This window comes from Dermacentor andersoni, chromosome 8 (genome assembly GCF_023375885.2).
Source record: "Dermacentor andersoni chromosome 8, qqDerAnde1_hic_scaffold, whole genome shotgun sequence".
Lineage (NCBI taxonomy): Eukaryota > Metazoa > Arthropoda > Arachnida > Ixodida > Ixodidae > Dermacentor > Dermacentor andersoni.
Window position 1 is genome coordinate 67,878,629 of NC_092821.1, and position 13,359 is coordinate 67,891,987.

Below are 13,359 nucleotides of genomic sequence, written 5' to 3' on the forward strand. Positions count from 1 at the left end.
GGTCGCCATTTCGCCAGTCCTATTTTGTTGCTGTTTAAGTGCTTCGCTACGACCTTTGCATTATTTCGTGCGTGCTGTGCATTTTCTGCGCGTTGTGCGATGGGGCGTTACGCTAGCTACACGGCCGGTTTTAAGCTCAAAGTCGTGGAGCATGCTTTGGAGCATGGCAATCGCGCGGCTGGACGGCATTTTAGTGTAGACCCCGTGCGTGTGCGCTACTGGAGGAATCAACAAGAGGAACTCAGAGCGACGAAGAAAGATCGCCGGGCCTTTCGCGGGCCGAAGCAGGGCAAGTTTCCTCGCGTCGAGGAAGAAGTTCTGAGCTATGTGAAGAGGCTCCGCAACGAAGGATGTGCCGTATCCCACGAGCTGATACAGAATCACGCGCGGGCCACTGCAAGAAGTCACGGCATTGCCGCGAGTGAATTTAAGGCGAGCAGTGGTTGGACGACTCGTTTCATGCGCCGGAACGTGTTGTGCCTCAGAAGGCGTACTACGTTATGCCAGCGGCTGCCGGCAGACTGTGGGGACAAAGTGCGTGATTTCCACCGCTTTGTCGACGACGGAAGACGACGACGCCGACGAAGTCGCAAGCGATATGAGTGGAAGCATGGATTCAGATAGCGAGCCCGAGTGAGACAGACCATAAGCAGCCAGCAGCATGAAAATAAAAATGAATTTTTAATTCACATTCATCGCGTACGTGTTTTTACTATAAAGGTAAGGTTGGGATTGCGATTTTCCTATCTTCATTGTGACATGAAATTTCGACCTAAAAAATATCTAAATTTTTTTTCCCCGCGTAATGAACCCTCCCCCCAAATTTATGTCAACTTATCTGGAAAAAAGGTGGGTTCATTACGCGAGTAAATACGGTAAGTTATCTCAGTAAAGGGGACAGCTGGGTGAGGTAATAATTTGGTGCTGTACTCGGTGATTAATGCTGAGTACAAGGCAGAATTGTGCATACACAAAAGCAGATTAGGATACAGAACAAACGCTAACAAATTGTTGAAATTCTACCTGAAAAAGCAAAGCAAAGCAAAAAAGAAGACATCATGTATGCATACAATCGCAACAAAACATTCAATGTCTCATTGATATCTCCTTTGAAGTGCGAAACTGAATTGCATACGAATGCTTAATTGTGAGTGGATACGCACATAGGTAGCCCTTTTTTTGTACTTATTTCAAGGAACACGGGCCGAGAAATGGCAAAGCACCAAGCACCTTTTACTTGGTTTGCTGCCATTTTGCAATGGCAGCAAACACTCCCTGGGCTCATGTACCCGGGTGCATTGTGCTTGACCACTGAGGGCGCTGCTCCAAGGTAGAAGTTGCAATATATTCTTCGAGCGAGAAGAATAAGGGGATGCAAGTGCTTCGATCTTGTGTTAGTTACAACAACAAAGACAATGAAGCCAGAGAAAGAATGGGGGAATCTAAGTGCACTAGGACGAGGGGGGGAGGAGGCGTAAGTGAGAGCACGGTAACGTGATCAAGCACGAGTGATTAGGGGGCTCTTTCCTGCTTCTTTTAAGCCAGACAGGAAAGGAGGGCACGTGCCACCTTGCTTGCTTCGATTCTGCCTCGGCTCGCGTCTTTCCTCCTAAGTTTTATGGCACACAGCATTATGATAGCTAGTGGCGATGTCGAACCCTTGCCTTTCAGTCGGGTTTGTCTAAAAAGCAGTCCATGGGAGCGAGAAATTTTATTTGAATTATCCGTTGAGCTGTTTTTGGAGTTCGAATTCACAGGAGCTCTTCTCTATTCAAATACACAGGATCTTGCCGGGACCAACAGTGCAGTTAGAATTATCCGTCAATTCGAATGAAGAGATTTCGAATTATCGGGGTTCCATTGTATGTGGGGCAAAATGGTTTACGCTTCTTAGTGGCCAGGGGGGGGGGGGGGGGGAGGTACTACCACACTCACAGCTGTTGCTCAGTGAGGCCGAGCCAAAGAACGAGTCGGTGTCTCGGTTGCGCTGGAGCACTGCGTCGAGAAGCTCCACGCGCTGCTGTAGCTGCTGCCGCTGCGAAACAGGCGTGCCGCCCTCCGGGGCAGACGAAGACAAGACCTGGTCGACGGAGGATCCCTCCTCCAGGGAGCTGAAGTACTCCTCGGCCTCGGTAGCAACTTCGGTGCTCTCTGCGGTCGGGACAAAGGAAAGAGAGTTGGCAGAAACGGCTGAACGTTGTCCCAATGATGGTCCTATTTGGGAAACTGCTCTTGTTTGGAGACAATGGCTTCAACGAGCATGCTGAAGGGGTCGCATATTTGCTTTAGTGTTTGCTTCCCCTGTACAGCAAGCTGGAAGACTGTGAAGGGCAGGCAATTAGGAGAAGACATGACAAATAATGACTGCAAGTTTCTCATTTATTCATTTCCATGTTAACCACTTCTGAATGGCGATAACTGAGGCACTCGTAAACTTTGCTGCCAGCTAGTGGTGGCTTCGCCTAGCTAACTTGGGCTGGTGAAGGCATCAAAAGGCAGGACCATGAAAGAGCCACTGCTGGGAGGCCACGCCTCTTTTCCCTCCCTTTCACTGATATTGCCTGCGAGCATTTCATGTTCAGACCTGTCCACCTTCCTAACTTTCCTCAAATTACACACCGTACCTGTTCATATAGGTTTCGGTTTCTACGGGTGCCAAGGTGTAGCAGGGAAGTGGAAGCAAAAAAAATAACACATCACCCATAGAAGCCGATCATCTAAGTAAGTGAACAGCTTTTTGATCCACTGAACAAATAAAAAAAAAAAAACATGGTGGATAACTGAAATACATTGGACAAACCAGCAAGATTATGCAGCAGGCATGTTTAAGACTATAATGGTGTTTTGATGATTAAAGTATAAGGTAGTGTTGTGTAATGCTTTTGGACAAGTAAAGCAAATATATATAGTGGGTCAGTCAAGAATTTCATTTTGTTCTATTTAGAAGCTTTTCTATGGTTGTGCTTTAGATGTTCTCAAAAATGCACTAAATTACACAATACTGCTTGTGTTTCTTCACTACCGCGTAAATGACAATTCTTCTCTGTCCAGCCGTCGCTGACTGGATGTGAGAAGGAACGCTATCATCCTTGTTATGCAGTGACGAACCCTCTCATGCATGCGCACCAAGCGGAGAGGCCCCTGCAAGCAAGTGACGCCTCTTCGCACCCCCTTGTGAAGCTACATGACCAGCCCGCCACACACAAATAGGAATGCCAAAGCGCGCACACATTTGGCCAGATAAGGAAAAAATGAATCTGGCTCCCAAAGAAAGCTATTTGCTTTAAAATTGTGGCACAGCCTCAAAAACACGCAACATGAAACTAAGTTTAGCTCCACAGTGCTGCATACTGACCCTGCTCGGGACTGTCGTCTGCAGAGTCTCGTTGAGAATCTTCGACATCGCCTGGCTGGCAGACGGCTAAGTGAGCGCCATAGAGGAGCCGCAGCCGGTCGTCCATATCGCCGCGTGAAGACATAGCAAGAATGCGGCAGAAGTCGGCCAGGCTCACCCATCCGTCACAGTCGGCATCGGCTAGCCGGAACAGACGCACGCCCAGACGACGTGGATGCTCGCCATTACTCCATGGGCCTGCCATGAAAAAAGTCACACTGCTTCAGTCACTGGAAGGATGCAGTGCTACTTTGACCTGTCCATCATATTCACATCTTCCAACCTGTATGCCTTAAAATCCAAAAGAGGAAAAAACAAAAGAACCATGGACGCAACACCAAGATCGCGGTTGGAGGGCATATTACGCATTTATTTTTCAAAGCTAGCCCTAAAAACACACATTTTGTGGTAAACGTGTGCACTTTATTACCTATGATTTGCCTCTGGGTACAGCATACAAGCAGCATAAAACTTGGAATAGCACAAATTGACAATCAACAAAGTTTTTTTAATCACAGTAACTCTTTCAGTGACTACGCTATTGCAGGTTTCGTCGGCTTCATGAACTTCTCTGAATTAACTAGCTCCAAGCGATAACCCATCTGGCATCATTTCACCATCAGAAGACTTCCAAGAGAAGCTTCAGAGACTGACAGGTGAAACATTCTCGTGAAGAGAGCACATTCTCCCAAAAACTTGATGCAACACTCATAAAATGTGCCCAAATTTGTAAACATTACAGAAAATCAAGGAGAGTTGGCAGGTATGCATATCGCATGCCTGAAACTCTCTTGCCGTGAAAAAGTGCTTCTCGAAGTCCTTTATCCCTTGAAGGGGACAAAGGACAAAGGACTGTATTATGCTAAGTTACTCTTGGTGTTTACAATTGTAATGTGGCGCACTCAGCATTTCACAGAATTTCCTCAACAATGATTACATACAGTGCAGCAGAAATTAAATGACAATCTCTTCCACAACACATCGCCTCACTGATCCGGCTTGATTTCCGGACTAGGATAAATTTTTGTTCGGCTCCAATACTTCTTTTTCTTAGGTATATGCATGAATTTTCTTTGTAGCTTTGTAATACACTCTCAAGTGGACACATGCATTTGCTTTACAAACTTCCTCCTCTTGGATGATTCCCATAAGACTCATTTGCCTTTGAGGTGAGGTGGTTCTTAGAAAAAGAAATGTTAGTCTTTGAGATGTGGTGCTGAAAACTTGTAACTTGTACGCGGACGGCTAACAGCCGTCCGCGTACAAGCTGTTAGCTTGGCAGCGGGTGACAGCAGCGTAGGTCATTGCTTCAGGCTGGGCCTGTGGCGATTTCAGCTGGCCTTCGGGAAGTTCCAGTGACCGCTGGATTTCTTCTATCACGACGTCCGCGATCGACGCAACCTGAGGCTGGGATCTTGGGAACATCCTCTGAAGTTCCTCTCACATGACCGCTCTAATGGTCTTGCGTAGGTCGTTGGTGGCCAATGATTGAACTTCGGTGTAGTTTGCTAGGCTTGCGCGGCGGTTGAATTGCCACTTCCGCATTTCCAGAGTTTTCTCGATGCTCATGGCCTCGTGAAGAAACTCTTCGACAGTTTTCGGTGGATTTCGCATCATTCCGGCGAAAAGTCCTTGCTTGACATGCACGCATGAGTAGGTGAAGCTTTTTCTCCTCGGACATTTCGGGGTCGGCGTGGCGGAACAGGCGCGTCATCTTTTCGGTGACGATCGCTATGTTTTCGTTGGGTAGTTGTACGCGGGCTTCTAGCATAGCTTTGGCCCTTTCCTTACGCACAACGCTCGTAAAGGTCCGCAGGCAGGCGCTACGGAACAGGTCCCATGTTGTCAGGGTCGACTCCCGGTTCTCAAACCACGTCCTGGTGGCATCTTATAAGGTGAAGCATACATGCCGCAGCTTGTCATCGGAGTCCCAGTCGTTGAAAGTCGCGATTCTTTCATATCTCTCGAGCCAGGTTTCTGGATCTTCAGATGATGATCCATGAAAGGTTGGTGGGTCCCGAGGTTATTGCAGCAGAGTGGGGGACACTGGGGCAGCCATTGGGGTTTCCGACTTGGGCTTGATCCCTCTTGTCTTCTTGGGAAGAGGTCCATATTCCGGTTGCAATCCTTGCTGCCCACGGCTTGCTCGCTGGTCCTTGGCGACGTTGGTGTTGCCTTCAGGTTTCGGGCTTGGATCGCGGCTTTGTGGGGACGTTCGGTACATGAACGCACTAGCACCTCCACCAGATGTCATGTAGTAGTGACGGTGACGAAGGCAGCAAAACGGTGATTAACGAACCTAGTGTTTTATTGGGTGAACTTGTGCCCTCAATAGCAGGCTACACTCAAAGAGCCATGATAGCGGCGAACACACTTGGCGATCGCCGAAAATCTGATCAGCGGGTCATGCGCGTCGGCTTTTATACATCAGTCGTCGAATGTTCCAGAGTAATCGCTGGGACCAGCGTGTCTTCCACAATGTTCTACACGATTTGCGTCGTGCATACATGCAATCAGACTACACAAGGTTTGGTGACAGACAGCGGATGGAACCATTGATAACATTCCAGAAACTTCCAATACATGCAGGCGTGTCCTGCGCTGTGCGATAACATTTGTTAGGCGGCGACAAGCGGTCACCAGGAAAAGATAAACAAGTACAAGTGTCAATATACGTAATGTTAAGTGTTTATTTTGAATACGCAGTCAATTTTTGTTTATCTCCTCTGGTTCTAATTTTATGCGAGCTTCCTGTAAATAATTTTTTGCAAAGATTTGCAAAATATCAGTTCCTGAAATTTCGCTAAACAGGGTACCAGTGGCTTCTGAAAATTCAAGGAATGCAATAAGACCAACCTTATTGCTCTGCCTTACCTGGAACAAGAGTTACGAGACTTCCAAATTTATTATTAGAAAAATACTTTCTCGAGTTTCAAGTTCAATACCTCACAGTTTGTGTTCTAGGTAGGGCAGATCAATAAGGCTGGTTTTATTGCATTCCTTGAATCGTGCAGGAGCCATTGATACCTTATTTAGAGATATTTAAGTGATATATGTAGTGATTTGGCCAATTCATCATAAAATATGACACATGAGAGTTGACTGCAAAACCAAAACTGTAATAGACAGTGTCGAAATTGTAGTCTCCAAATCTCGAAAGCCAAGCTTTGCTGCACTGCGGATGCCAGAAGTTTGTCATCATTGATCACTACCTATTGCTGATGCCCAAATCGCAACTCCAGCGACTTCATAGTTTAAAAATTTTCTTTTCTTTTTTCAAGTGAAAACAAACTGATATTTATCTCTCTCACCCTGATAATCTGGTGAGGAAATAAACAAGGGTATCACATTTCTGCATTTTACTTTTCAGGTTATGAAAATATGGGTGGGCATTACAGTTGAGGGCACATTGGAATCGAGTAGGTATGGTAATTGAAGATCGCTGGAACACACCGGAACAGTTCACTTCCTGCAGCGGATCGTTCCAACAGTCCTGCAGTCGGCTTTTCCTGCAGACCACTGTTGGTGTCAACGATGGCCATGCAACCTAACCACCCGCTCCCACTACTTTCGGACTCACCCATGGCGCCTAGGAAGCTGAGGAACTGGTCCATGTCCAGGTGGAACAGCTGCTCGCCATAGGGGGCGCCAGTGTCGACGTTGGGCGGAGCCACGCCTGGCGGTCCCGTACCCCAGCTGTGCTGGCTCAATTGCTGCTCCTGCAGGATATCAAAGGCCAGTTTCAATGAGGTCCAAGAAAGATCATCCATCGTGGGTTAAATTTCATGTAGTCCACGGATGTCAAATGGTTCTGGCAACATAACATTGCAGGTGGGTTTGAAAGCAGAAGAAAGTAACCGGAACAACAATGTTCGTGCTCACCTTTTCTGCTGACCCCACGTAACGTTATGATGGTGAAACCAATTAGCCTGCACTCTGTGAAGTGCAGTGTAATGGACAAAGAACAATAATAAAATGTTTCGGCAGAACCCATCTCATGATGAATGTCGACGTTATTGCAATTAGCGTTGAAGCAACATGGCGACACACCGTACTGCCACCGCAGAGATGCATCATGTGTGTGTGGCCGGGCTCTTTTATCACGCTTCCCTCTGGACACACTGTGCCATCTAGTGGCGCAGCCGCAAATTCTGTGCATGGCCTGCGTGTGAATAATTACTGAGACAAGATTGTCTGAATATACATGACACAAGTTTTGATTCTGCCCTGCACCAGAGAAATGTTTCATTATTTTTTGTCGTTGAAGAGCGGCCCACTCAGTTGGCATGAAAGAGGTTCATCGAAAAGCGGCCCGTACCTTGCGCGACATACCCAGTGGTCCGACGGTTGGTTTTGAGCCTAGTTCCCTCAGCACAGCAGCCCAATGCTGTACCCATTAGACAATGGACAGTGACCGAATTTGATGGGATAACCATAAGAGACATAGACCGGTAAGCAGGCACTAGAAAGTGCATGAAGTGTCCTAAGAATGCTGACTGCATTAAAAAGACATCATATAATGAATACAATGATTAACACATCAGCAGTCATGTTGGGGTACGTATTCAGTAGCATGTACTCAATGGTCCAAGTTGCCTATTAGGGTGCACATTCAGTGGCACGTATGCAGTGCCACTAACTGCTTTTGTCCTGCTAGTCTAGTTGGGTGCTGTGGGGACACTAGACTCTCACGCGTTCCCTGATGTTGTTTTCCCTGTATGGCTCTCACGTTTCCTGCAATTTGCTTCCTGTGTGCCTCCACCGGTTGGCGCAGTTGCACAATAGTACGATAGGAGGTGAGAGTGTTGCACTGCAAACGCCACCTAATGGCAGGGTTATTCGTGCGCCTCTTCTTTTCTGGCTTGGGGTCGGCGGCGTGCATAGACGTCTAGCACGCTGACCGCCATGCTTCGTGGGACCGTCCCAAGAAAGTCTTCAGAGGGGGCACTGGGATGGACTAACAGAAACATTCTAATGTGCCATTGTTCTCCTGACTGTACATGTGAACAATTAAATGTTGGTGTCCGGCACGGGCCGAACATATTTGCTAAATATCCTGTTGGGGTGAGCTGGATCTTGCGCGTTCCTATTCGGTACAAGGTTTGACTAGGCCGATGGAATTGATCAAAACAATTAACAAAAGAAACAAAAAAAGCAGCACCAATGAAAAGCACGAAAGCATGTGCGAAGATGGGGTCAATCAGCCACTGGAAGGCACTCAAATTGTATCAGATAATACGTATTCAGTGTTTAAGCATACATATTTGTGCAGTTTAGATGGAGCTTTCTGTCCTGGACAGACAAACTTGGCATGTGTGCTTCCAGTAGTTGTCAACTTGTCGCCTGCAGACCTGAACGCCGAACACCACTTCACCGGTCGTCAACTTCACCCGTACGCATGATCTCACAACCAATGACCGTGCGGAGTGGTGCAGAGTCACGCGATTCGCAGTCCCCACTTTTATCTGTGTCACGCAGACTGGCCTCAACAAGCTGATCACAACCCACAGAAACCACTTGCCATAAAGATGGAAAGACTGCCGTCTTCTGGAAGAAAAATGAAAAACGAAACTTTCTAAGCAATAGAACATTGCCATTAAGTACAATGTGGCCCACTACTAAACTGAAAACATCATTCATATTTAGGGCAACATAACTTCTATACATCTTCAGCTTGAGAGATAAAAAAGCACTTGATCTTATTCAAGAGACAATCTATCGATAAAAAATAATTTCCAGACCTTCATATACGAACTGAGTTGTTATCAGTGCTGGCAAAGTAATTTTATGTTTCTTTTTAATTAATAAGTTTACACCATACTATACATCTTGATTCCTAGGTACCTAAGTTACTGATAGCTAGCAACATTCTCGTTGTGTAATGTGAGAAGCATAAGGCCTTGTGCTAAAATTTTCTGATACTTGATATTTCATTCAATACTCAGCTTCATTTTTTTTTTAAATTTTTCGGCTAGTGGTGAGCCCTGCAGTGCAGGCGATGGCAGCATCTACTAAGACTGCAACTGCACTGTGAGATCAGCAGTTGGGATAGCAGTGCTTTTGGATAACACCAAAAAAGGCGTGCGACTTCAAAGGTATTTCGAGACAGACGGGAAGGAGGGTTGCAGAGTCGGTGGAAGTGGAGGGCTCAGAAGGAGCCCTCGGCCAGCGGGTCAACACGAGACGGTGGCGTCATCTCTGGATCTCTCTTGGAACACACACTTGCACACAGTGCACTCGCTGACGCAGGTAAGTGCAGCTGTTTTCTTGATTAGGATTCGTGCATGTTTGCCGTACTTCTACTGTAGTGTTCGAAGCGTGTTCAACGCCAACTTGTTTGTTCCTTTCGCATAATCGAGCAGCTTGGAATACCACAATACCACACAAGCAAGTTTGCAGAGACCGCTTTTGCAAAGGATGAAGCTCTACCCAGGAGGGATTCCTCCATGGTGTTGTGGCTGTACAGACTACACGCATAAATTTAGCCAATGTCAAAGCAATGAATTGTTTGTACTTTTTAAATGCAAATTAGCGCCTGTACAGCAGCGTTCCACTAATCGTTTTTCTTCTTTGCACATCTTCATTCAAGCAAGTGGAGAACTCTATTTTCAGTATCGTACAACCTCAATCAATATTTTATTAAAGAAGAAAGCAAAATCACACAATAAGCCACCTTGCCACTTGCAAAGAAGCTTCCATCTGCCAACAAGACTACTTGTCAAGGCTATCTAGTCATCTATCAGGTTCCGAACCGTGGCATTACATCTCGCTGCACAAGAATCTGTGCTCGTGGGTCTCATAGGCTTGGTTCTGCTGCACGAAACTATTGAGACAGAGTATAGAAGCGCTGTCAATAGCTCAATATCAAGTGATGTCTGCCAAGGTGTTTAGCCAGCAGCTGCCAGGAGGGAGTGTATGCTGGCAAGTGTGTGCGAGGTCTGACCTTAAGTTTCACATGGTTTGAGTGGGAGTTCAAAACTAGTCTAAATTAGTGAGAGAGACCCGACAGCTATGACCCTGATAAGCAATGTGGCCAACGTTTCATTTACGCGCGGGTGGGCACAGCTGAGCCTGAGCAGATGATAGTCGGCTTCTTCCTGAAGTGCGTCATTCTTGTCAAAACTCGAAATGCAGATTTTTGCTTACTTCAGCCTGTTTAGTAAACTGCGTCAATAAACATACACTGTAACAGCAGGAAGAAGTGTACTGATCCAAACACCCTTTTTTGATTGATGTCGGCTATTGGCCAATGGCAGCTCTCTATAGAAATCTGCCCACTGACGTCAAGGGGGCAGCCGCCAGTAGCCCCAAAAGGGTGAGGAGATGGCCTCTGTTGAAGAGTGTTTGAGAAAAAGGTGACTTTGTGCTTTGCTTGCGAACCCCCCGCACTGCGCACAAGTGCAATATTTGGCTGAGCAGTGTATGCTATCTACAGAATGTGTTTTTCCACCAAGCCTGAGGGGTGATTAAGGAATCCTTTAAAAGGCCATGACTTCCAAATGTTTTGTAAGCACCTGCCAGAGCCAAAGCTGTTCTGGAGCAGCGTGGCATAATTTTGGCCATTTTTCCCCCCCGCTCTTGGTGCAATTGGCGCAGCTGTACAGCCTCTGTGAATTCGGCCTCTGGTTCGGTGGTTCTTTATGCTTTATGCTGAAAAACACGTCAACATGCTTCAGCTGTGACCCTACCCTGATGAGTGCCACCAGGTCGCTGAGCTCATTCTGCGTCAGGAGTGCTGAGATGCGGGGGTCCAAGCTCAGGCTCCTCAGCACATTCTTCACACTGGCATCTTGCAGACCCTGCAAAGGACATTGTGCATGAGAAGCATTGCCATCACTTTTAGCAAGGATTCCACTAAAGTGCAATCCCCCCCCTCCCCCTCCAACATCTGCTAGATACTCCAACAAATTTTCTAAAAATATGCTATGAAGCTTGATTGACTGATAGGGTTAAACCTCCAAATATGACGCAAGAGCTATTAGAAATGACATAGTGAAGGGCTCCAGATTAATTTTGACAACTGGTGTTCACTTTAATCTAAGTACACGAACGTTCTTCCATTCTGCCTTCACTTAAATGTGACCACTGTGGCTGGGAATTGAGCTCACAACCTTGTGCACTGCAAGAGAATGCCTCGGTCACATTAGCCACCATGACAGGTGTGCAATGGCAAAAATTAATGAGAAAGGTCTATTACGGCACAGCTTGTTGACTACATATTGAAAAGTGCTCTACGTTTTAAAATACAGGGAGTGATGAAAAATTCGGATTCGGAAAAGTTTCTGGCAAGCCCAAGAAACTTCCGGCCATGTACCTTATCAAGCTACTACAACAAAATAAAAAGTTGTTTTCAAGTTGTTTCGATGTATGGAAAGTGTGTTTTTACATATTCAGATAAAAAAACGGGGGGGGGGGGGGGTGCATAATGCCTTAACACCAACATTTATCATTTTCCGTGTTATCTACTGCAAATGTGGTTCGTAACATTGTTATTTTGTACAGGAGAAAAACGTTCAAAATTTGCAGGCTTCCCTTTTAACGCACTCCTGCTACTTGCCATTGCCTTTTTTGTCCATTAAATTTGGTTGGCGCTGTCCACGGCCTGCCTATGTTTGTAAACAACGAAAGGGTTTATAAGCTACTGAAAAGATTTTGCACCAAAAAACAATACACACAAGAAAGACGACGACCCCACGGGCGCTCGTGGTGTCGTCGTCTTTCTTGTGTGTTGTTTTTTGGTGCAAAATCTTTTCAGTATGCAAGATCACCAACTAGCCCAGCAGTTAACTCTTCTAAAGGTTTATAAGCTGCTGTCAAGAAAATGTGAAAACATGTCTGTGTGCTGACATGTGCTGACCCACCTGGACAACACTGAGTCTGTGTTTGAGGCGAAGCTTCTCTATCATGGTCGACGTGAGGAAGCCGTACTTGCTGTACGAGTCATAGACTAGAGTCGAAATATCCACGGCTGCCTGTGGGAAACCAGAAGAGAGAGAATGTAACATTAAAGGAACACTAAAGAGAAATATATTTTGCACTTTATCAGTAAGTTACCATTCTACAATACCCCCTCTAAAGAAAGCCATTCTCACTGCGAGAGGAAGCTTGGCAAGCCGGAAAAGACATAAAAGCAAACGATAGGTGGAAACGCCGCCTCTACTTCAGTTCTGCCACCAACTCGTCATGGCGTCATAGATTGCGACGGTGTCCGCTAGGGCCTAGTTAAAGTTCTCAGTTAATATGGGCGCGATTCTATTCTAAAGAAGCCAAAGACTGAATTTGGCATGTTTCTAAAGAGTTTCCCTGCGACACAAGAGGCCAAAATATAAAGAAATACTTTGAAATCTATGACATTACATTGATACACAGGCGCTGGTGTTTTCAGACAGAATTCTAGAAATAAATGCTTAAACCTCATTTGCTGTCTTAGCAACCAACCTGTTTCTGCAAAATTAGTGAACATAAAGCTATGTGAAACCACTTTACTAAACTCAGCTGATGTGGTGTTTCTGTTTAGTGTTCCTTTAATGCCGAGTAGCGGTAATAGGGCTGTACCAAACAGTCGTAGTTGACATCATTGCAGCTGACTTCCATCAAATCGGCATCAGGTGATCCGTATTGCCGGTTAATTTGACCCAGTCTGAAAGCCTTTGTATTTTATTATGCAGCCAAAGACTAGTAACTTCCCACATAGTACAGTCGAATCTCAATATAACAAACGCGTACACAACAATTTATTAGATATAACAAAGTAAATCTAAAATGTTTATTGCCTATATCAGCATGTAACAAATGTATGCTTATAACAAGTATCAAATTGAATGAAGGTATTTTTGTGTTGGATACGACTTTGTTACAATGAGGTTTGACTCTATGTCGAACACTGAATAACTTGTACTGGAGGCAAGTGGCAATTAGTAGATTACGAGTATTGCACATCCACTTCCTGTCCAAGCTGCTTGGCA

At 45.8% G+C, this 13,359-nt stretch overlaps 1 protein-coding gene across 1 annotated transcript in view; it reads right to left on the reverse strand.

The window, feature by feature from the left end:
* Positions 1 to 13,359, reverse strand: part of Tbc1d8-9 (TBC1 domain family member 8/9) — a 105,530-nt gene that overhangs the window by 22,497 nt on the left and 69,674 nt on the right. Inside the window, exons 21-25 of the mRNA XM_050185598.3 lie at positions 12,256 to 12,366; positions 11,083 to 11,193; positions 6,975 to 7,113; positions 3,356 to 3,592; positions 1,936 to 2,151 (exon numbers count right to left, since the gene is read on the reverse strand). Of these exons, the coding sequence (XP_050041555.2) occupies positions 1,936 to 2,151; positions 3,356 to 3,592; positions 6,975 to 7,113; positions 11,083 to 11,193; positions 12,256 to 12,366 (814 nt within the window). The remainder of the gene's footprint in view (positions 1 to 1,935; positions 2,152 to 3,355; positions 3,593 to 6,974; positions 7,114 to 11,082; positions 11,194 to 12,255; positions 12,367 to 13,359) is intronic.